Source organism: Rhipicephalus microplus, chromosome 5 (assembly GCF_043290135.1).
Source record: "Rhipicephalus microplus isolate Deutch F79 chromosome 5, USDA_Rmic, whole genome shotgun sequence".
NCBI classification, from domain to species: Eukaryota; Metazoa; Arthropoda; class Arachnida; order Ixodida; family Ixodidae; genus Rhipicephalus; species Rhipicephalus microplus.
The window spans coordinates 130,874,794-130,899,690 of NC_134704.1; the positions used below are offsets into that span (position 1 = coordinate 130,874,794).

The following is a 24,897-nucleotide window of genomic DNA, read 5'->3' on the forward strand; positions in this document are numbered from 1 at the left end:
GCGATTTAGCGCTGCTTAAGCGATCGGCCCATATTTGAGCAAGTGGCGTTGCCATGCGATGACGTCAACGTGTGGCCTCACGGTATACGAAGTCACGGGGGCGTCATGATTACAGAAGAAACTTCGCTTATCTGGGACATCACGATAAGGTTATGTTTCGACGTATTCACTAGGTCATGATGTTCCGCATTGCTCATGTTGACGCCGACAATGAATTTCGCTGTTTGATGAGGGATCTAGAGCTTTACGCTTGTTATATTATAGCCGTATGGAAGAGATGAAGAATAATTAAAGCCATATCTAAATGAGTACACTTGAAAATCGGCTTTAGGATCACTAACAGATAGGGGTATTTTGGAGCGCCTAAGCTCTCCGAGTTCATACTCGTGGAAGGGGTTTCTTTCTCCTCTTCACTACCCTTCCTACAGGCTGTATTCCTCGATCGTCACTCATTGTGTAAACAGCGTGTATATAGTAAGCACTAAGCGGAGCGCCAATCAGTATTTAGCGCTTGTCGGCTACGCGCACTCACCTATGCTTGCGCAGTCTGAAACATAAAAAGTGAAGCAAAATCAGTTGATGGCGGAGAAAAGTCATGCGAGACAAGGAAGAATGGCGTCTGGCTCTACGGCAAGTGTAGGAGATAATTTACAAGTCACATTTTGCCTATTTGTATGACATCGAGAGTAGATACTGCAATTACGCCAGATGGATCACTGTTGTTGTGTGACTAAGTGCGTCAAAAGGAGGAAAAGCGCCTAGAGACAATAAACAACTGTTTTTGTTTATTTTAGGAGGCCGTTTAGGAGCCCTTAATAATGAGGAATAAGGACAATATACACACATGAAATTTTGTGCAAGAAGCTACTGCGCAGTAACAGTAAAAAGAGATGTGTGGCGTGTCTATGCCCAGTTAATTACTTGCCTGAAAAGTAAACTTTTCTAAAAAACAATTTAGGATACTCTTGTTTCCATTAGAAAGAGCTAGCGATTTGCCTCACGGTGGTGTCCAGTCCATTTCCTCAAGTTACTTTCTGTGACTACGAAGTTTTCGCGTGTGATTCAGTTGATTTGGTTAGTCATTGGTAATGAAATTGACTAACGTTGATCTTAATCCTGTTCTCTGGAGCCGAATTTTTTACCTACAATATGTTGTAAGAGGTCTTGCTTCCATTTTGCATGGAGACATCTTCCATCACTTTCCTCTGACGCACAATCGGAGCGCTGTGGCTGAAGTATAGCGCCGCTGATATCGAGGGCGAGGGTACGATTCGAAACGAAGGCGTGGCCATTTGAACAGAGGTGAAATACAGGAAAGTAAGTGCAGTTTAACGTAAAGACAACTTAAATAACTCTGAATTCAAGGTCTTGATGGGAGACCGTCAGCTCGAGAAGTAACGTCGTAAAAAGCAATTGACAGCAAATACGAAAAGCACGCTTTGTCTTTCTTGACGAAATGAGCCTTGCGAACAAGCCATACTGAACAGTGCTTGAGAACAAGATGATTAACAAGGCTTCCGTCAGGGGAGTTCAAACGACTTTTTCGTATTCCTTTTTTTTCGGCTTTGTCCTTGTTTGACTTTTTGCGATGTCAATTAAGTCTATATGACCTAAATTGTTTTATTGTCATCTTGTCCCCCACCCCAAACCAGTAGGGTCTTGTGTGCTGCCAGTCCTCTGTTACACCAAAATCCCAAGCCGTCCACTCTCCTCTAATTCTTTCCCTGCCTTTTCCCCTCATCTCCGCCAATGTCGCAGTTGTGGTGTCCTGGCCTGTGAGAGGGTTACTGCGTCCCTTCATTGCACTCTTCAGCCACTTTCATTTCAAGCATTTCTTCCCTTCACACTAACTTCCTCATAATCGTGTCGTTGTACAGGCGCGCAAAACACGGACATTAGGTGTTCTTCACCTTCAACTTTCTTTTACGGTCTATTGGCAAAAATAAAGCGACAATTTCTCATTCTAATAGCACTGTAGCGATTATGTCTCTTCCCTTCATCTTTTCTAATCTTCTGTGAAATGCCGTATATGATGTAATTAGGCTTAGCAGACAATTGCCAAGGTCAAAGGGTTCCGACAGTTTCCTAAATCCAATTAAATCTTTCGAAAGTGGAGCTTTCAAAGCGGAGATTGGCCTCCCGGTGTAGCGCTCAAATCCAGAGGCGATCATTAACGCTTGGAATGAAAGCACGAAAATAGATAGTTTTATCGCAAGTAAGTGAAACTCCTAGAACACAAGTTGGGCGAATCCCCCTGCCCCTACTCTTTGGTTGATGACGTACAAAACAATTATTAGACCCTCTTCGCAATATGGTGGGGATGTTTTGGATCGTTATACCCAAGTCGCCGTAGAAAAAGCCGGAAAAACTCAAATTTTAGCCGTCCGCTACGTTTACGAACGTTTCAGACGCCTTTATTGATTGATTGATTTTTGGGGTTTAACGTCCCAAAACCACGATATGATTATGAGAGACGCCGTAGTGGAGGGCTCCGGAAATTTTGACCACCTGGGGTTCTTTAACGTCCACCCAAATCTGAGCACACGGGCCTACAACATTTCCGCCTCCATCGGAAATGCAGCCGCCGCAGCCGGGATTCGAACCCGCGCCCTGCGGGTCAGCAGCCGAGTACCTTAGCTGCTAGATCACCGCGGCGGGGCTTGAAGACGCCTTTATTCACCGCCAGATATGCTAACGATGACTGAGTTAGAGCCACTATCTCAAAGGGGAAAGCAAAACTCATTTAAATTTCTTCGGTTTATTTCGGTAAAATCAGAACGAACGCTAACGATTCCTTTTTGAAACACATCGCTCAAGCCGCACGTCACAAGCACAGCCAATGCATCAAACCTGTATTCGCAAGAACTAATCTATATAAGTACTCATTCTTTCAGCGAACAATCACACAGTGGAGTTTATTACCATCTTCTTCACCGTTACTACGCATAAAATTTTGATCTTAGCATTTTTTGATGTCTGTTTATGTACAGCCTCTCCTGCTTTGACTACTGTGAGCAGTATTGTACAAAATAAAGCAAATAAAATAAAATAGCTAAGTTTGTCGCGGTGTGCGTGAGCTGTGGATGCAATTATACTTTATTGATCGGTCAGTCTAACAGGCGTGTTATAATACGAATACCTTTTATCACCTTTGTGGTCAACGGTGTTCGTTCGGGCATGCTACAATTTGGGCTTACCAAATACCAGGATACAAAACAGACCATATCTCATTAATAGCTAAGCGTAATACCTCATAGTTTGTAGCCTAGTGATGTCTTTCATTTGCACAAAGCAGTAAATGGAGTGTCACAGCCTATTTCGTCTTAGTAACAATGTGGGAGGTTTGAAGTTTCAAAACTGTGATATGAGCATGAGGGACGCCATAGTGGAACAATCCGGGAAGGTGTTCTCTAATGTACGCTTACATCGCACAGTACACGGGCCTCAACCTTTTTGCCTCCATCAAAATTCAACCACCGCGGCCTCGATCAAACAAATATTTCATCTTCAATACGCATAAGAACGCATGTGTACGTACCTTAGTTAAGGCAGTCATCATTGATGTATTTTTAAAATGTTTTGGGGACCAACCCATGAAAGGATTTACGGCATAGCATAAAACTAAAATATGGTGCAAAAGTTGATTTTTCAGAACCCTTTATTACGCCACCTTCAGTGGTATCGACTTTCATGCTATATCTGTTTTCTTGTTGCGTTCACAGGCTTTACGCGACTCAGAGAAGTTCTCAAGTACGGTCAACGGCCGCCGGCCAAAGTGCGTCTTGTCCAATGCCCTGATGAAGGGAGCTACGAAACGGTGCTCAAAGACCTCAAACGCAAACGGGAACTACGCGTTCTTCTCGATCTCGACACTGTGGATGTCGACGCATTTATGGAAAAGGTAAGAGAAAGTCTTCTAAGGCAGTATTTGCGGTTATTCCGGTTAAACGTAAAACTGGAGTATCGCAGCAAGATAGAACCGCAATTCGAGAAGGAGGAATAAGCAACTAGTGCTTTTCAGCGCGAAGCAACAAGGAATTCATGTAGGTAGCCAGAAATTTCATCCTGGTGCGGATTTCGAACCCGGGACTAATGCCTTTTCTGAGCTAGAGTCATTAAATCGCTCGTAGGCGGGTCGTTGTCAGTTTTCTGTTGAATGAATGGCTTGATGCTATATGAGCATCCACTTTACAACAAGGTTGTGACATGTGTGCCACCAGGCTCGACAAAAAATCAAGATAGTGAAAAAAATTCCTTCTTCCCCCCTTTCTTTTCTCAAGTTAGCCTAATCCTTTGTCTACTTCGAATAAATCCATCTTACCCTAAAGAAATCTCGAATTCACAGCTCTCCGAATGGCCGAACTTGTTTGGCTATTTATTTTTTACCATTCTCTGTGGTTTGCTGCAACCAATACTGTTCTAACCATTTCTCATTTCTGTCACGAGCGTGTTCAGCTTTCCATTGCTGTTCCCAAAAAGCCAAGACTTCGTAGGCTCACGCCCAAGCTGTATAGACAATTTTTCGCTGTGGCGCCCGCGCGCTGCCATTTCTTATCACGTGATCGTAAACTGGCCTTGTCCCATTTAATTTCTCAAGCTAACCTATTGGGCCAGTGAAGCGACCGCGGCCGTAAGCGCCAGTAGCTGGGTTTAGAAGGCAGCGCCCGTGCAGTTGCGACCGCCCACTTCGATCCGAACTCACACTTGCTTCTCGCCCACTGTTGTGACAGCAATACATGAATGTTGAAAATTGCTACCGATTCGTCGCATCTCACGCTGGGGACCATACGTCAGGTATATAGTGTCTTTATTAAAGCGGTCATGACATGATCATCTGGTTTTCGGCAAAAAACAAAAAACAAAAGTAGAGGTTCAAATATCCTTGTACACGGGTGAAAACTGGATTGTAAGAGATTATTTCAGTCCACAATAAGCCGTAGAAGTCATCGGCTGTTAAATCGGCCCTCCACCGGCGACCGATATTTTGTTATGCCGTGCGTGACATCACAAGCCGAAGGCGAAGTATCGTCGTCTGCTACCGAACAGCACCCTACGCACGCGGTCGGTGTTGCGAGTCTTACTTGACGCGTGGTCCGCACGTGTAAGTCGGTATTGCAAGTGTTGCGGTGTGTTACCAGTACGATCACCATATGCGACGACGACGTCGTCTACGATGCGTATTTTAAAGCGATAGCATTAGAGAGCTCGTGTCGCAGAAATTCCGCCTTCGGCACCACTGGTTGTGAGCGAAAAATCGCCCGTGAGCGAAAAATCGAGAAAGAAGCAAATAACAAAAAAGAATAAAACCTTTGCTCTCACTGAGACTCGAAGCCGGGCCGGGCCATTCGCGTGGCAAGCAGGTGTCGTACCAAAGAGGCACAATCTTACTTGCAGCTGCTTCGGGAAGAACACTACATAAAATGCCATGTAGTGGAAGGAGTCTCATCAACGAATTTTGTTAGACAGGTGTAACAATGAAAACACGAGCCCATTCGGCGATTTCTAGGCGCATTTGGGAGGCCATCAAATTATGTCGAAAAAGGCCGGGATAGCGCAGCCATCGCCGCTAAATACACACAGGAACTTTCAAACAGCTCTAAAAGTGAACAACTATACCTATCTAGCGGAAAATATATCACGCCTTTCCAGAGACGTTGATGAAGCAAACAGCAAACGCTAGATAGTGTGCTGCCATCTGTGAGGCATTGTGAGACTCTTTATGCCCCTTCAAGGAAATGCCATTTCAACAAACCGCGACACCTGCATAGATTTAGCTTTTGATTCTTACGACACCATTAAAGGAGTGAAGTACTATACAGTCGCCGTTTCACCAACCATAAGAAGATGTTTGTTGCGGTTGGTCGGAAGAGGTATCCAGAAGAACAAGTCGAACAATTGCCAGATAACTGACGCAAGGCGGACGACAGAATGAGACCATTTACAAATAAAAGTGTCACGGCTGTGCGCAGTTCATAGTACAGGACCATGTGACTATATCACTGTACAATATTTTCATGAAGTTGTTATAAATGTGCTGCTAAATACACCGAAAACCTGTACCCTTACTAGAGATACGTCACGCTTGCGCGCGTGCGTGTGTGTGCGTGTGTGTGTATGTGTGTGTGCGTGCGTGCGTGTGTGTGTGCGCGTGTGCGTGCGTGTGCGTGCGTGTGTGTGTGTGCCTGTGTGTGTCCGTGCGTGCGTGCGTGTGGTGGCGTGCGTGTATGTGTGTGTGTGCGTGCGTGCGTGCGTGCGCGCGTGCGTGCGTGTGTGTGTGGTGGCGTGCGTGTGTGTGTGTGCGTGTGCGTGCGCTCGCGTGTGTGTGTGTGTGTGTGTGCGTGCGTGCGTGCGCGCGTGTGTGTGCGTGTGTGTGTGTGCGTGTGTGTGTGCGTGCTTGCGTGCGTGTGTGTGTCCGTGTGTGTGTGTGTGCGTGCGCGCGTGTGTGTGTGTGTGTCTGTGTGTGTGTGTGTGTGTGCGTGCGTGTGTGTGCGTGTGGGTATGTGTGCGTGCGTGTGTGTGTACGTGCGTGTGTGTGTGTTTGTGTGTGCATGTGTGTGTCTGCGTGTGCGTGTGTGTGTGTGTGTGCGTTCATGCGTGCGCGCGTGTGTGTGTGTGTGTGTGTGCGAGCGTGTGTGCGTGTGTGTGTGCGTGCGTGTGTGTGTGTGTGTGGCCCCGCCGCGGTGGTCTAGTGGCTAAGGTACTCAGCTGCTGACCCGCAGGTCGCGGGTTCGAATCCCGGTTGCGGCGGCTGCATTTCCAATGAAGGCGGAAATGTTGTAGGCCCGTGTGCTCAGATTTGGGTGCACGTTAAAAACCCGGGGTGGTATAAATTTCTGGAGCCCTCCACTACGGCTTCTCTCATGATCATATGGTGGCTTTGGGACGTTAAACCACACATATCTATCAATTGTGTATGTGTGTGTGTGTGTGTGTGTGTGTTTGTGTTTGTGCATAATATTAAGTATGCACTTAGCGGTTGAAAGGCGTTCTAGAACCGCATTTCGCTATCGAGTGTAACTCTTACAGGCGAATTTTAAGGGTCCCCCAATTATTGACTTTGACTCCATCACGAAGACTCAAGCGACGAAGAAAGCGTGGAAGACGGTGTGAACAAAAATTCTAACTACCTCACCGTTGCAGCCATACTTCCGTTTACATTAAAAAGACCTGATAATTTCCAGATTATTCTGCAAATCAGCCTATTCAAATGGTTAAAACTCATAAATTCTTGGGAGTAATTTTAGACAGGAGACTGACATGGTCGCCTCATGTCCAGTCCCTGGAACAAAAAGGGAATCAGGCCATTCGAATCCTCCGGCATCTCTGCAGGGCCAAATGGGGTGGTACTACAGAGTCGTTATTAGCCCTACATGTTGCCTGGATACGCCCCATCGTAACTTACTCACTGCCTCTGCTGCACGAACTTCCAGCCTCCACCGAAAGGAGACTTCACTTGTTATTGGCAAGGAGCTTGAAAGTATGTCTGGGTTTGCCACGGTCAATTTCCAGTGCTTTAGTGTATGCAGAGGCTCGATAGCCATCTTTGGCAGTACTCCGAACTAAAGAAACATCTCGAAATTTATTTAGAATTTTCACGCAACAGGAAAGTCATTTTTTATCTGGTGCACTAACACAAAGGACGGCAACGAGACTACAGGATACTATATCATCCTTTCAAGCAGTAGTACCAGAATTTAAACAATGGAAACCTTCAAAACCACCTTGGACGCTGCCACTTCTCAACGTTATCCATGAAATAGACGGCATAGAGAAGAAAGCAGACATGGCATCTCTAGTAGCGGCACAGATGGTACTTCATCAGCTTCATGTAATGCATAATGAAAAAATGAAGATATATACAGACGGATCAAGCACTGAAGAAGCGTCAGGCTGTGCGGTCTTTCTACCCGAAATTCAGAAAAAGAAGATTTACAAATTATCGCACAAATCTTCATCGACAACAGCCTAATTGGTGGCTATCTTTGAAGCAGTTGAGCTTATCTGCGAGATTCCCGAGCCACGAAAATGGGTGATATGCACTGATAGCAAACCTGCTCTTCAGCTAATCAGAAATGTGAGATCACCTTACAAAAATGGTGAAATAGCACAATGTATCGCAGAAACTGCGGAACATGCCCCATCGCAGGGTCACAACATCGTATTCCAATGGATACCCAGCCACATTGGAATAAAGGGAAAGGAAGATGCTGATAGTCTCGCGAAGAAAGCATTGAAGGAAGGACGGGATTGCACCATCCCTATGTCTGGGACGGATATTCGACATTTTATATCGCAAGGAGCTAACCATTGTTCGATGGAGAAGTGGTTTGAGAGCCCTAAATCAAAGGAAACGGTACTTTATGAAGTTGATCCACATAGAAAATTTTCCATAGCGACAGACCTCCCACGACACCTAGAGACATTGATCCACCGACTTAGATTGGAAGTAGCGTACACAAACAGCTTCCTGCACAAGATACATCGATCCAACTCACCGGAATGCCATTGTGGTCATGCAGAAGAAAATGTTCGCCATATTCGTTTGGAGTGCAATAAATACGCGAATGAAAGAGAAAAATTAAAGAACAAATTAGCAAGTTTGGACGGACGGCCCCTCACAATAAAAAAACTACTTGGACCATGGCCTGAGATGCATCTCCAGAAAAAGGCAATAATCTTCCTGACAGACTTTTTAGTGGAGACCGGACTGGACAAGCGCCAATGACTGACAGCCAGAGATGGGTATTATGTAAAATATGGTCATGTATATGCTGACATTACATTAGTAAGGTGTGCGTGTAACTAGTTTATGACTGTGTGAACTGCGTGAAGAAAACTGTGTATTGGCATGTTATTTGAACTGGTTTCAGTGTCCTATTATGTGTTTTTGTTTCGTATTGTTAATTTTTGGGTACCGTTCTGTATTATTATTTTATTTTTTGCTGCAGAACTTAGTGATACGGAGTAGCCGAGGCAATAGGCACCTCAACCTCTCCACAGCAAAACAGTTAAAACAGAACGGAACAGAACAGTTGTGGCAGAAGTTAGAAATGATAAGTTGCTTTACTTCTAACGTGTGAGGTTTAAAAGCGAGCTTGGCGAACGGGGGTCCGTCGACGCTGCATGCGCGAGCAAGTGTTACTTAACACCGTATGATATAAATATGACCGCCAAGCGGACTTATCTTTGTAGGCTAGCGCACGTACATGCACGACTTTCGGTGCTGAACATAATAAATAAGTGGCCGTGGCAATGCTGCGCGTTGGGACCGTTTTTTTATTTGTTCTTGCGTGCGGCATGTGTAAACATGAGCCGAAGCGAACATGGCAGTGCAGCGCTAGGGTTACTCGCGATATACATTTTAGCCAAATCTTTGCTTGAACTCTGTCGATTGCATTCAATTCCGGTAAAAAAAAAAGACAGCAAGTGTGACGCTCAACCATGGCACTGCCTGCGAGGAGTTTCAATAAATATTTATCCGTAGTGGCAAACGACACATTCATTGCACAATCACAGGAGGCTTTAGACCTCCTGTGAAATTGCTTGCTGCAAGTACCAGTGTTACACGGTTGACGCGGTTAGATTTTTTCAACCCCTGCTGGTGATTTATTTCTAATGGCAAGTGGAACAATGCAGAAGAGGAACACAGCATATCCATAGAGTGAATGACGATGAGTGGGGCGAAGCGCCCCTCAGCTCGTCCATGCTTCCGTCCGTCCGTCTGTCCGTGCGTCCATAGGTCCGTACGTCCGTGCATCCGTCCATCTGTGCACGTGCCTTCTAGTCTGTCTGTCCTTCCGTCCATTTAGTGAACACTCCAAGTATCACCATCTCCCATCTCGCATCCTCTGTGGTACATATCCGTTCTAGCGGGGGGATGCGTCACCGGTGGCTACGTACGACAACGCAGAATAGACAAACCCACGCCTTAAGAAGCTTCACCTCTAAATATTCGATTGCAAGTGCAGCTGACCACGAAACATGGTCGGCCTCTGGAATGCAGACCATGCAGGAGCTCCCCAGCAAGTGGTTTGTGACGTCATGGCAAGTGATCACGCCAGTGTCCTGATTCGCAAGCCGCTCGCTCGTTTATAAAAATATTCGAACACAAATGAAAGGCTTGACCAAACTCACTCATGTTTCCCCGGCTTCTCTGTCAGCATACAAGAATCAATGCACTCAACACAAATTATGGTTGAATATTGGGTGTCATGGCCCCTTTAGGGTGAATAGTTGTGTTTATTTAGCCATGCCTGCTAAGCCTTTTCTCTGAAAATTCGAAAATGCATCTAGTTTATGAGTAGCATAAATTTGTCGCATTACAACTGGTTCTGTGAAGATACCTTCCTAATTTAGAGCATGCAGAGAGCGGCTTAACAGATGGCAGTTTTGAATGGCTGTCTATTCACGTAAGCATAACAAACACTTCACAAGTGCCGCTTTACAGGCAGTTCAGTAGTCGACGATAATCAAAGAAAAAATGGCAGCATATCCACGGAGTGAATGATGCAGAGTGGGGCGAAGCATCCGTCCGTCCATTCGTTCTTGTTTCCGTCCGTCCATGCGTCCGTCTGTGTGGCCGTTCGTGCGTACATTCGCCCGTCCGTGCGTGCGTCTCTTCGTGCGTCCGCACGTCCATCTGTGCGTCCGTCCCTGCGTTCTTCCATGCATCCGTCCCTGCGTCCGTCCATGCGTTCATCCGTCGGTGCAGCCATCCGTGAGTCCGTCCATGCATCTGTCTGTGTATACGTTCGTCCATCTATTCCAAGTACCACCATATCGCATCTTTTCATGGTATATTCCGCATATGCACCGCCTTCCAGCGGACATTCCGAGGACTAAACGAGAGGTGGCACACGCACACTTTCTTACAGCTTGCGCTTCGTGTCTACTTCCAACCTTTAACCACCTCGAGTTCATGGTATATACTAGTTCACTGTATTCATGGCACTGCGGCCCAACACTCGCTAAACCTTTCTAAAACCGAGTAGGTTATGTCCAGCGAGTATAACGCAGCAATCCTTTTTTGTCAGATAGTGCTCAATGTAAATGCCAATGGCTGCTAAGGTGGAATGAGAGACAGGAGAATTCGGCTTTTAGTTAACGCGCACGCCGCGATTTTTTTATTGTTCAACAACGCACAGAAGAAATCTCTCACCAGCACCTCCTTGGAGGTCAAAATGTAAGACTGGTTACACACTACGGCTTCTACTATGACTATCAGGGACGAGCGGGTGCTGCTATAAGGAGCTTCGCCCCTAAAATAAAACAATATTTGCAATGCTGAGGTTACAGTCGCGTTCCTGCAAAACAAGGAACGCAACGGCGTGAATTTTGAGATAAACTTGGGAGACGTGTAGGCTTTTGCGTCTGAGTACACTTCGATAACTTTAACAAACTCGAAATGCAATGAAACATGTTTTTATCTCATTCGAGCTGTGTATGCTTTGTGCGAATCAAGTATGTTCATTTTTTTCACACGGAAGTGGTCGAATGCTAGCTTTTCTTGAACATTCTTCAGTCGAGTTGCCGAGACAGACGATGTGGAGACGCTTAAGGGTGAACAGATGGGTTGTAAATGCGCTTGTTGTTCTGAAGGTATAGGTTACAACTTCCTTTTCTCTCGTTCTGATTTTAACTTCTAGGCGTACTAATAAAGCTTTTATTGCGCATAATTAAAACAAGTTATAAATCATTTCACTTCGGCCCGCGAACAAACACGGTGGATGGAAGCGCTCATTGGAAGTGGTCTGCGTCCGATGACCTGCTCCGAACGTCCTACGAAAACTGCCTGTTAGAGAGCTTTAGCGCTGGGGCCCCAAAGCTGCTTGTGTGCCGCGGCGTTTTTGTATTCTCCGTGGGTGTGGCTGGGGTTACAAAGGAACGCAAGACTGTGTGCACGTCAGCTACTTGAGGTCCTCGACACTAAAGCTCTGCTGAATACCTGACACGATGTGCCTTCCTACGATTTTTTTTTTTCGGGCTTTATTTGCGCTACCAGAAAAAGGCCGGTCTGCACGGAAGGCGCAGCACAGTCACAGCTAAAGCTAGAAGAGTGGCCTTTCAGAGCCCTCATTTGATAACTGCTTCAAGCACACTTGCTTGGTATCCACTAAGGCATTACTAATAAAAAACTTTTGGGCGGTAGGCCGGCATTCGCTATGCCATACTTCGTTATTCTTCTGAGAAGCGTCGTGTCCGCTAAACACTTGAAAGGCATTCTGTGCCAATTGTTCATGCAGTTAGTAGTATTATTAGTAATGCTCCTAATAGTGGACCAAGAACAAGCTTTTGTAATGAGTTGGGGCATACGTTGACCTACTCGTTACGCTATTCGCATTGTGCGACGACTGGTTGTTTTTTTCGCTTACCGCGATCGCTTTTACCGCGATCGCTTTTCCGACATCAAGCCTGCCTAAGTCAAGTTTGCGAACAAGTCCCAAGCACCAGCATATCTTAGGGGTAGAATACTGGGCTGGCACCCAGCGGACCAGGATTCGAGCCGCCTTGTGTCATTAGTACTAAGTTTTTTTTTTCCTATTTTGTGCCACAGTGGATACGGACACCGCCAGCCGCTGCGGCGGCCAACCTCAGTGCTGCGCGAGATCCGAGTTGTGATCTCTTAACAGATTTCACTGTTTTAATATCAAAATAACTGTGGTTTGTCGTGGCACGTCGGTAATATCTATATATACGCCAGTAAATAAACAACGTTATTACGCTAGGATCTGCGTACACTAGAAGGCACTAAATTTTCACGTCTGACATAGTGTCCCTATGGGCAAATGTTATAGAAAGTGCAATTTCTTTTTGCGTGTGTGCAGTTTCAAGTCACTATATTTAGGCGTGTAGCACAGTGCAATGTCTCTTTAAAAAATTATGCCTGGAACGTGAGCCGCGAATGTGCTGCGCTATACTAGAGCTGGCTATTGTTGATGAGCAAATATTTTTCTCTAGGAGCGATATATTTTAGCAGTAGATTCAGCTTTTTCTCGAAGTACGCTGGGATCTTTCTGTATTTTATGAGCCAGCAGCTACTATGCGGGGAAGCGACTCATACCACAAGTGTTAGTGTGTGTGGTGTGATGAATGCAAGTTTATATAACGTTTTCAAGTTTACATGAGGGGCTCTCGGCTCCTAACGACGTGCCGGTCTCCTAATAAGTCTCACAATATTGTATTTTAGTTTACTGTGAACTTTTTTAAGGCACACAATAAACAGATCAGAATATCAAAGAATTGATGGCATTGTCTATTTCAAGCAATTTATTAGTTACGAAGCATATCGACAGCCCAATCTGCCCGTCTTCCAATATAATAACGAGACGAGATAGCTAACAACACGAGATAATAACAACAGGAGATAGACAGCGCCGGGAGAAGATTGCCCGTTCCAGCACTACTTGCCTTCTCAGAAGCAAGCTCAAGAGCGTTACCGTCGATGTGGTTCAAGCGGGGAGTGTTTGAAAAAGGAAGAACGAGGAGGAAAAATCGCGCACTATAATTCGACAGATATCACTGTTCTTCTACCCATTGCTCCTGCTGCAACTTGCGGTGTGAAAACGGAGCATCTATCTATCTATCTATCTATCTATCTATCTATCTATCTATCTATCTATCTATCTATCTATCTATCTATCTATCTATCTATCTATCTATCTATCTATCTATCTATCTATCTATCTATCTATCTATCTATCTATCTATCTATCTATCTATCTATCTATCTATCTATCTATCTATCTATCTATCTATCTATCTATCTATCTATCTATCTATCTATCTATCTAACTATCTATCTATCTATCTATCTATCTATCTATCTATCTATCTATCTATCTATCTATCTATCTATCTATCTATCTATCTATCTATCTATCTATCTATCTATCTATCTATAAACATCATTACTGAATTAGGCAGAGAAGGTAATGTAGTAGATCTAGAAATTATTATACAGAAAATGAAAGTAAAGTGCAGCTCACCTACCAGGGAACAGTTTTGTGGAATAAGTTGAGCACCTCTACTTAGGCCAGCTCGTGACCGTGCGTTTGAATCATGAGACTCGAAGATTCATGCGAATAAGAATTGGGTGCCACACATTTGCCGAGCATTCTCCGATCCCGAATGGTAGTTTACCAGTTTCCCTTAAGTGAAAAGAAAAGTATAACGGCTGCCTCTGACAGGTTTTTACATACGGTGCACAAGTTTGGTCATGTATGAAACTAGTTCTGTTTAAAAATACAAATGATGCAGCGAGCCATGGTAAACAAAACCATAGGTGTAACCTTAACAGACAAAGAGTATTCTGTGCTAGATAAGTAAGTGTTACGTTGGTCAAAATTAGGAACGAGAAATGGGCATGGGCAACGCCGACTAAATTTCAAGGCCGAAAGGCTGCCGCAGTGACGTCAGAGGGTGGGGGCCCAGTTACGCCGCGAACGCGGCGGAAAGCCTGTGTTTCATTCACGTTTTAGGAGAACCAACGCTCCCGCTCTCGCAGCTGCTGCGGCTAGATTGGGCCGAATAAAAGATGTGGAAAAAAAAAGTCTTACTGAGCATGCTCAGTTGGGCAACTGGGCCCCCAACCTCTGACGTCACTGCGGCAGCGTTTCGGCCTTGAAATTTAGTCGGCGTTGGCATGGGCATCACATGCAGTGAAAAGGAAAGACGACCACTGGTCATTAGTGTAACAAGCTGGATTGCTATAGAAAACAAGCGCACTGTGGTAGCAAGATTGTAGGGTGAGCACATAAGAAGAATGTGTTTTGTGTAAATAAAGTGGCCGAAGCGGGAACAGGATTAGGTGAATCAGAAAAATGCTCCCACCTCCGCAAATCTGTAGTCGCGAGAAATTGTGAATGCATTGCCTAGCATTATAAAAGTCTTTCGCGTGTGAGAACCCAGCGTGAGAACAATATTGTTTTCTTTTTCTTTTTTCTTACGCCGTGCAGCCACTAGCACTCTTCTCCACGCGTGCTCTTTTTCTACCTTGAGAAACGCGGTACGCGTTTCCAGCTCTATTAGCTATTGTGCACGGTTAAAGAATACTATGAAGTGAACAAAACAAACAGTGTGCGTGCCTCGGCGTCGGCGTTTCACAGCGGCTTCTCGAACACACATTTTCGGGTGGGCTTGAGGGGTGCCCAGCCAGCGAACGGTTGAGAGTGAGGCGCTAGCGGACAGGAAGGTGGAACAAAGGGAGTAGAGAGAGCGAGCGGTGAGAGAAGTAGCGGCCAAGAACTGCGCCTACCCTCTCCTACGCTCTTTTTCACTAGATTATCCAATTGCTAGGGGCGATGATGGGCGCGCGCACCCGCAGCTGTTGCTATGGGGGAGGAAGTGAGAGCGAAGAAATAACACCTGCCGGCGCGCAGACACCACCGCGCACGCCGCGGACTAAGTCGGATGCTTGACATAGGCAGACAAAAAAATGCATTTGCATTTAAAACATCGTACTGAACTTCGCCCTGCTTTGGGCGTATTCATACTGATGCTGATGACTATGATGGCCTGTGGTGGTTGGTTATAGATGCGTTTGTCACTTATCTCAGTGGCAGACCAGTTATTAGATGCGAAGCAGCTTATGGTCTGGGCTTGTTTCTTGTTCGTAGTCGTAGCGTTCACGAGATGGTTCTGCGGAAAAGCACTCTCTCCGGCGCCTGCTCTGGTACGAGTGGATGCCGCCATCAGCGCTGCGCCTCTGTCTGTAATAAAAGCGTTCAATCTTCTCTCATTTAACACACACAGCGTAATAATATGAATGAAGACATGAGCTTGAATGCGATGGAGGGGGGCTCGCAAAGCTGCTGGTTGCGCAATCATGCATGTCTGCGGGGATGAATAAAGAGCACTTCTTTACAGAACCTAAACTCCACCCAATGCTGCTTCGCGTATTAAGGGTTCCCATTAGGGGAAGATGTGTGCGATTTTCTCTCCCTTAGTGCTTTACCTGCTCAATACCACTTTAAGTCAAACAACGCGCTTGTTACGACCGTAATCCCTATTGAAGTCTTTCGGCGTTTGTGAACGGGGTGAAAATATTTTGACGCATTCCAAGCAAGGATGTGCGGTCAAGACGGGTTGGTTTCCTGTCAGCATGTTCCTGTGAAAAGGCGTCCAGGACCGGTCTGCGCAAAGAAAGCGCACAAGCCAAGAAAGGCTATTGTGAGCTCGACTCTATGCAAGGCTTTCCAGGCAAACAAGGAAGCAGCTGGGCCAATTTCGAGGTCACCAAGGATCTGGAAACATCGAAACCAGCGTGGTATTTGCAGTTAGGGCTGAAAGCTAAAGCCAAACTGGTTGTGGCTGCATTTGCGAGGAGAAGCGGAGCCTGGGATATTCGCAGCTAAGCCCCTGCTTCTAGCAAACGAGGAATGGAATGTGGGGTTGAAGGGACGGAAAAGGCACTATGTGCTGCAGTCATTACGGGAGCCCGCCGCGACGACGAGGGATTAGTTGACTACTCCTCCTTTCCTCTTTCTCCAGAGGATCGGCTGAATGGGGTGGCATATGTTGACGATATGCTGGCACACCACTACATTGTCCTACCCAAACACGGTCAGGCAAGTTTGACACGTGTAATGGGGCAGCCGGTTTTTCAAACCTCACCCAACTGCCAGAAGAGTCTTGGAAACCAAGGTCATCTAAGATGATCGGACGTGCGCGAAACTTGGTGACACGCGCGGAACTTGATGACGTGTGCGAAACGTCAGTGCAGTGAGTTTGTGACCATATTTGGGCATCGTGAAGACTGTGTCCTCTCCACATGCATTGTGTGGTGTCTTTACCCTCCTTCAAGGGTGGAGCACCTAGACCATGGAGCACCCTATTGGCGGAAGCCGTGGACAATAGGCCCAGGGTTGGCAACGAGGCGTTATATAAGCGGAAGACTTTTGTATATTTGAAGTTCTACAGTTCAACAGTTCTCCTGTACAGTTCCGATCACTTGACGCCTTCTTTCAAATTCTCAGTTACTAACCATGTTAATATATTGTCGTTTTTACGAGCACCTCATCTGACTTGTTCGACGATGGGTCCTAGGACGGGGGCCCGCTACCAAACTGAGACCCGCAGGACGCGCAGTCGCAACACACTCAAAATTCATTGATAGTGGTGAGCATGGTCGATGGTTATCACTACACCACTTATAGGGGTATAGTGCACCACCACAAGCACACAAAAGAGAATCGCGTACACACATCTGTAACTTACAACTAAAGTTTTGTTTGGGATCACTGCACATGCTATCTTTACAATACTAGCAGATCAACAAAATCTAGAAACCAACATACGAAAATAGAGCACAAATCAAGCCTGTGTCATCAGCGATTGCGACAATATGCACTTACAAAAGTCAAAGCGAAGATTCTAGATACCTTACCTTTTAGCTGACAAGGCTAAGGAAGCCACACTCACACGTTTTTTTTATTTTGCCAATTCCATAGCTTGAATAATTTCACGCGTAGTTCTGTCAAGGTCAGTTCGGGGATGGTTTAGCTTATAAACCAAAGAAAAAATTGTATCTAGCCTACTTACCTAGGGAGTGGGCATAGTCTGTGTGAATCAGTTAATAGGTGAATCGTGCCGCCCACGGGCGTTGTGGCATGAGCACTGCTCTCCACCCCAGCGAAAGCCAACAATCCAGCACTTGTACCCAGCAAGCCACTAGGTAACTACTGACGAAACTATCGGTACTTACAACGGAGCAGGAACCTGAAGGCTTACAAAGAGGGTTCAGCTTGAATTCAGAATGACGCAGCGAGCGATGGAAAGGAAAATGATAGCTGTAAGAGACAAGAAGAGAACAGTGTGTCAGGGAAGATTGTGGGGTTAGAGAGATCATAGTCGAAATCAACAAGACGAAATGGACATGGGCCACGTGCGCACGTAACATGTAGGCAGGATAACCACTGGTTCTCAAGGGTAACTGACTGGATTCCCAGAAAAGGGAAACGCACGAAAGGTACATACAGAGGGTTAGGTGGGCCGATGAGATTTAAACGTTCGCAGGCATAACGTCGCAGCACAAAGCACAAGACCGGATTAATTGGCTCATTATCAGATAGGACTTTGTCCTACAGTAGGTGTAGTGATGCTGATGGTGATGATAACGATAAAAATTTGACCAATTGATGAGAAAAGAGTGGTCACTGATAAACAGATATTCCTTTTTTCTTACTGCCCAGTAATAAAATTTCAGAAATGTTGGTACTGTTAATAAGCGAAATGAACAGATCAATAAAGAGAGACGTGTTTACTGATAATTTATATTAATTGCTACAGATCCAAGGAGCCTCATATACAAGCTCAAAGCTTCCTGCTTCAAGGTAAGGAAGGGCTTAGTGTTATAAGCAAGTCTGCCCGAGAACAACACGCATTCGAATTCAATTAGTGGGATATACATCTTGTCCAACATTAACATGAAGTCCTTATGTACACCCAGTTTGCGATTGCTCATTTAGCGCAGTAAGGCAGACTTAGCTGCTATGAATTCAACATGAGTACTCTAGTTAAGGTTTGGGCTGACATAATTTTTTTCTATCAAGCATTATGCATATATCAATTTCATTGAACACCATTAGAATGAGGAGGGCGCAGGCGAATTTTACTGCGTTTTATGGAGTAATTCTGATGCAACTGACAGCCTAGGTAACCTCTAATGCTTTCTTGTTAATTGCTCTCATGAACCCATCGTGCAAAACTACAGCGAGGATTGGAAATAATGGAGCTGAAAAGTGCAAGAAAAGTGAGACATATTGTCGTGCTTTCCATTGCGTTCAGCCAGTGAAATCAGAAGTGCGCTTCCACCCTCAGCACTTGTTTCGAATATTGGATGGAGACGGGGGCTAATAAGGCTATCTTTTTCTTCCCGTTGGTTTTTTTTTTTTGCTGTACTGGAATTAAACTATATAGAACTTCCCGGATGATTGCTTTTAAATATTTTTGAATTTCGCACCGCACTTTGGTCAAAAGTCATTTGAAGCTCATTTGCGAAGGCCGCCGCTTCAGTTTATGTCTCAAAGTGAAAGGCAGAAAGGAACAGACTTCTTTTGTTGTCAGTTTTACGCAGCATGCGTGTCGCCGCGAACTTCCAGCAAAAGCGGCACAACTGCGACAGCGGCTCAAATTTAAACGAGAAAATGATAGCCTAAGCATGCTCACTAGCCTACGCTTTGAACATAGCGCAATTACGTTTCTATTGAGAATAATGCTTTTGCGGGCATCTGGCTCGAGACATTATGCTTGTCTTGAAACTGTCATCTGAAGAAAACACTCTTAGCTGAAAATGAGAAGTTTTTGCGAAAAGAAGTTTTAGGTAGCGAGATGCTACATGCTCAGCCTTAGTGAGTGCATTTTAATCTGTATATCTGGCGTGTTTTGTTTTCTCTAAGTAGCAATGTCGCTTGTCTGTCGGAATATTATCATGGGTTTCAGACACAGAACGTAAGGCAGATAATCATGTGATAACAGCGTGTTGTGGACACTGCATTGAAATTTCTCGCTAAGTGCTTGTGTAAACAAATCAAGCGACTTGGAGCTACCTTTTGTGTATCAAAACCTGTGTGGAACACGAGCAGCAACCTCCCAAAAAGTTTTTTAACGTTCTGTTCTGGGGTCAGGCCTAGGAAGGGTGTATTCTAAATTATTATTCAAAGGAAACTTTACTTGACCAATATATGCGAGTGGTGTGCAGCCGCCTTTCTTAAGACACACATCAAAATAACAAGGCCTCCTCTGGGATACTATGCTGGATGGCCAGAGTTTCGCGAAACTCCAGATCTTTCCGAGCTTTATTAACACCCTCTTTTGAAGAAACTAAGAGTACAAAAAGGTCAAATCTTTCACCCTTTGCACGCTGTGTTCAATTGGTTACGATGGAATGCAGCATTACGTAGAGGGCTGTCGTCAAAGTTCGATGTTGCCTTCAAAGCAGACGCACTTTTGTCGTTGCATTGACTGTGGAACTGCACCCATGCAAGAAAGCTGTCACAAACTTTTACTGATCAAATTTTTCAGAAGCACGGTTTTTGTAAGTTTATTTCCGAGCTTTCAATGTCTGCACTAAGTATTGTATAGAATAATAAGCACAGTGGCCTCTCATACTAGATGCGGCCGAACGCCTAGAACACCGTAAACAGAGCTAATCACCAGGGTCACGTGTATACTCTCCATAGTGGGTAGTTACATTGCAGCGCGTTGCGTGCCCACCATTACGCTCTTCATAGTCGTCTTCATCGTCTACTCGTTACCCGAGCACATGCTTTGGCTAATTAGCTGATTGCCTTGTCTATATACCTTGATAATTCAGTCACAACACGTTTGATGAAGCTAAATAAGCCAAGTCATGCCAAGACCGAGTTACTTAAGCCATATGTGTAAATAGGCCACAGCTCTGGTAAACATAGCGTTAAGAGCATCTTAATTAACGTCCATTGAATTAGTGCTTTACTCACCAATATCAAACTAATTAGAACATTTAAATAAATTATGTTGATCAGCTTCAGATTATTCAACATCTTGTTAATTACAATAAGGGTAAATATTGACGTAGTTGGTAAATATTGACGTGCTGACATATTCGTGACGGAAATGCCTCACAGGAGCCGTGGTAGACCTCGGATCAAAACACTATCATGCTAAGATATAGCGTGACAATGTGAAAATTGGGCTAACGTCACTTCACTTCTGAAATGTTGACTGAGAGGTGGCGCAAACGCGTTCGCGCGCGGTGTTCCTTTGAAAACCGCTTAAGTGCCACACATGCGTATGGGGCACCATTCGTGTTCTTGTAGGCATGCATTTCTATCAAAGCTGCTATCACAGACTCTGCACTGTCTTCGTGACATGACCCCCGTAGTGCGGGCTCCAAGCAGTGAAGTTCCGTGCAGAGAATTTTTTCTTTTTCCGGGGAATTTTCGCCTGTCATTTTGTTTGAGCCGAAGGCGACAAGAGAATCATCGTCATAATGCAGGGAATTTGAGAAATGGTTAGAGTCTCCTATGATAATCAATAATTAGCGGTCACATTGTGCCTTCATCTGATGTAATTATTTCTGACCCATGCACCCTGCGAACATGGCCTTATAGATTTGTTTCTGATAATTAGGCGGAGTGACATATAGTTCACTAATGATGTCAGACTTGAAGTCCACAATGTGCAGTGGACTAACAGTAGATAAATTATAAAGTCATGCTTTTGTTGTGCGGCCATGAAGGAGCTAGTCATGATTTCAAATGTCGCCAGTACGTGAGACACGTGTATTTATAGTATGTGTTTGCATGGATGGTGCAGAAATCGGTTCTGTTATGCAGGAAATTTGGCTGGGAATTGCGTCGAGGTTTGCAGGGAAAAATTCCTGAAATAGGAAGTTTTCATGTCTCAAAATGGAAATTCTTCGGCGCAGTACGGAAAATCACTAGATCGGGAGAAGCTTGTGTGCCCGAGAAGCTCGGGTCATCTATCATAGCACCCCTGGTAACGTCGGCGCTCTATTGTGATGTTTACATACATTGTCATTACTACCCTGTACACCATGATTTCAGATGCTGCATGCGTCAGCTGTGCGTGTTTCTAGTGTGACGTCAAAGTTCTGTGCTAGGTTTACGCAAGTCATGTACTATTACTCATTCAACTTGTAATAAAGTTTTCTCGCTACGTCTATACAATCTAATGTCACTGCAGATTTTCTCAACGCAAAGAAACACCACTGGTGTGTTGCCGTCTTCTATCAGTGCCAGACTCCCATGGAGCGACTTTATCGCCTACTTATTTCTACACATATACTAAAGAAGTGAAACAGCGCTCACCTAATTCGAGAGAAAATATGATTTTTTGCTATGTCTGATTAGGTTTCATTGCTATATCCTCTTCGTTGTGCCTACCAGGCTACCCATAGCGTACGTATAATAAAACACGCTGCTTGGTTTTTGCTTCAGAGACTGTCGAATTTTGTGAAATAAGGCATTCTTTTGCGATGTCTTGACAATGCCGCCGAAGGCACTCTATTTCAGAGCACGCTGATTGAATAAAGTTCGATAGCCGGCCGTGGACGATTGGTGGAAATGCGGCAGCCCGCGAATTATGTTTTAGGAGCGTGCGCTGTAAAAGACAGTCTACTTTGTGATGTTCATAGTGCATCCACCTGAGTGGTAACTTTAACGTACGTTCACCTGCGTGCAGTCGCGTGCACTAATTCGTACATACACTCCGCTGTAACAGTAAAAGGATGCATTTAACCATCTGTTCATCTTGCGAGAGACAGTTCGCGTCTCATCGTTATTAATTCACGTCGGTAGTACGCTAAGTTTAGGGATAAACGAATTCTGATGGGAAGAGCGTGCCAGTTTTGGCAGGTGCGTTATTTTACAGCTAAAGATGTGCTCAGTGGGACTCTCTAAAAAAATCTGTCTACTTGACCAATCGTAGCTGCGTTCAACTTTACATAAATTATGGTCCTCAATACACACATAACTCTAACCGAATGCACTGATGCCAGGAACCTATACACCAACAATAAGTGAAGCTAACTTCATGCAGTAATGATTCAAGTATATTTATGAAGTGAATAAAATATATTTTGGCACAGTTTGGCATTCTTCAGGGGAGCTTCAGAGAGTTTGGCTGCAAACAAGATTACATGGAAGATAGGAAAATTACTGTTGGCCATGATGCGCGGCAATTGATCTGGACATTCTCAATATTATAATTGTTTTTTTTTCTTTAGCCTTCATGCTAAACGACCATCAGTCACTAAACCAACCAGTCATTAATTCAACAAATCACGTTTCTTTAGCATTCATTACACCAACATCATGAACACGAGTGCAAGAACAAAAAAAAACGTCATCTAGCAGCTTGGTAACGATTTATGGCGCAATTATTCACTGCCAAGAAACAACGTAGGACGCATCTAAACATCTCTAGTTCTACATCTTTGTCGAACATTTTTAGTTCTCGTATGTAGAAGAGTATGCGCAGGAAAGAAACCTGGGGGGGGGGGGGGGGCGCAAAGCAAGCAGTGGTGAACGAGTGTTTTTTACTGAAACATGCCAGTCGGCTCTAACAGGCAGTGAGACAAAAAAATCCTCCGATAGGACACATAGACGCGCAACCCGCTTTTAGTTAACGCGCACGCTGCGAACGTTTTTTGTTCAACGACCCATAGGAGATATGTCCCACATCACTACCTTCGAGGCCAAGATGCAGTGCTTATATATACATGATTTTTGGCATACACATATATGAGACAATTGATGATGACATACGACAACTGGAGACTCTATTCGAGGCTCCATAAGACGAGAACGTAAATCTGAAACGGCAGATGTGCCGATTTACAAGATCCAGCATTGAATGCTGGATCACGAAATTCCACAAGGAATAGTTACACGTAAGCAAAATAGTCTGGCTGCCATACTGTAATTTTCGACACCTAAGCATGAGAAAGAGCTCCAGCATTTCCTGGGCACTGTAAAGATTTACCGTTTGTACATCTCTTATTTCAGCGAAATCGCTCTCGCACTCACAAAGCTACTCCTCAAAGGAAGCAAGTGCACGTTGACAGAAGCATGCGAGCAAGCTTTAGAACCGGTTCTTCGCACATTTGACACTTCGAGACCATTGTTGTGACGCATCTCCGAAATCCCACCGCTACGCCACCACTGTTGCGACGCGCACCTCCGACGACGTTACGAAGGGCGCCTCGAAATCTCACCGCTGCAACCACTGTTTCGAAAGACGGCGACGCCAACACGGTCCCGAAGGCGCCACTGCTTCGAATACCACCGGGAAGGTCACCAGCCGTTTGGTAGCGTAGGTTTCTCAGCTCGCGACTGCTTCTGCGCTGAGCTGATAGACGAGCGGACGAGACGACGGTGAGTTAAACAAGGTTTATGTACAGCATATATACAGAGGCGTTACAAATTCGGCACTGGGGCCGACAGAGACTCGAAGAGCCGAGCTCTCCTCTCTAACACATAGGTCTGCTCTCAAACGGGTCCGCCCTGACACACATGTCAGCTCTCCGACAGGTCTCCCTTCACCTTGGACCACCGATCGCGACGCGCCGCAGGGCTTCTTTTATATGCACCGGGTCCAACCCAAATGTCTAACCAGAAGCGCCGCTGGTCGTCAGGTCAGACTCCTCCAATGGGGGTCGCCGCTGGGCCGCGTCATTCTTTCTCACCGAATCTGGAGAGGCTGTGCTGCAGGTGGCTGCACCCAAGGACGAGTGACGTCACCACGCATTGCGTCAGACCCGCCAGACAGGAAGGCGCCAGTTGTTTACTCGACGGGCTCGCTTGCGGAGATGACTCACTGCACGTGCACGCCAGAAAGGCGCCGTTGAGTTGTTGATCGCGTCAGGCGGGCGACGCGGGCTGGCCTTGACACAGATTGCCTTTTTCAGACGCACGGACGTTCGTTGTCGACTCACAGGCATAACAGCACCCCCGCCGCCAGACAATGCGCCGGAAAGACGAGCTGCTTCCACGGGGCTCGTATGTCAGGCGCGCTCGTTCGCCAGGTCCCTCCAGGTTCGCCTCCAGGGCCATTGGGAGAATACAGCTCCAGACTCTGTTCCGGGAACACATCCCATTCTTGAGAACAGATCCCAGCTCCACTGGGTTGTCGCCACAACTTGCTGGCCAACTTCGCTCGTCTCTTCTGAGGATCCTTGGTTTCAGCACTTGTCGATGGTTCTGCAACTTGCTAAGAACGGTTCGACAACAGCCAACACACGACACAAGCAAGTGCCCTCGCTCACCCGACAGAACACCAGACAAAGTATAGTACAACATATACCTAGCTACGTGTCTACCGGAATTTCGTTCCCTCTACATCAAGAGGCACATATGGGACCCAAGACTCTTAAAATGACAACTCGAATTATTTTCA

General features: G+C 45.5%; 1 protein-coding gene across 1 annotated transcript in view; it reads left to right on the forward strand.

Annotated features, from left to right (window-relative positions):
• LOC142817573 (glutamate receptor ionotropic, kainate 3-like) overlaps positions 1 to 24,897 on the forward strand; it is a 217,346-nt gene that overhangs the window by 21,220 nt on the left and 171,229 nt on the right. Inside the window, exon 3 of the mRNA XM_075894616.1 lies at positions 3,723 to 3,901. Coding sequence (XP_075750731.1) covers positions 3,723 to 3,901 — 179 coding nt within the window. The remainder of the gene's footprint in view (positions 1 to 3,722; positions 3,902 to 24,897) is intronic.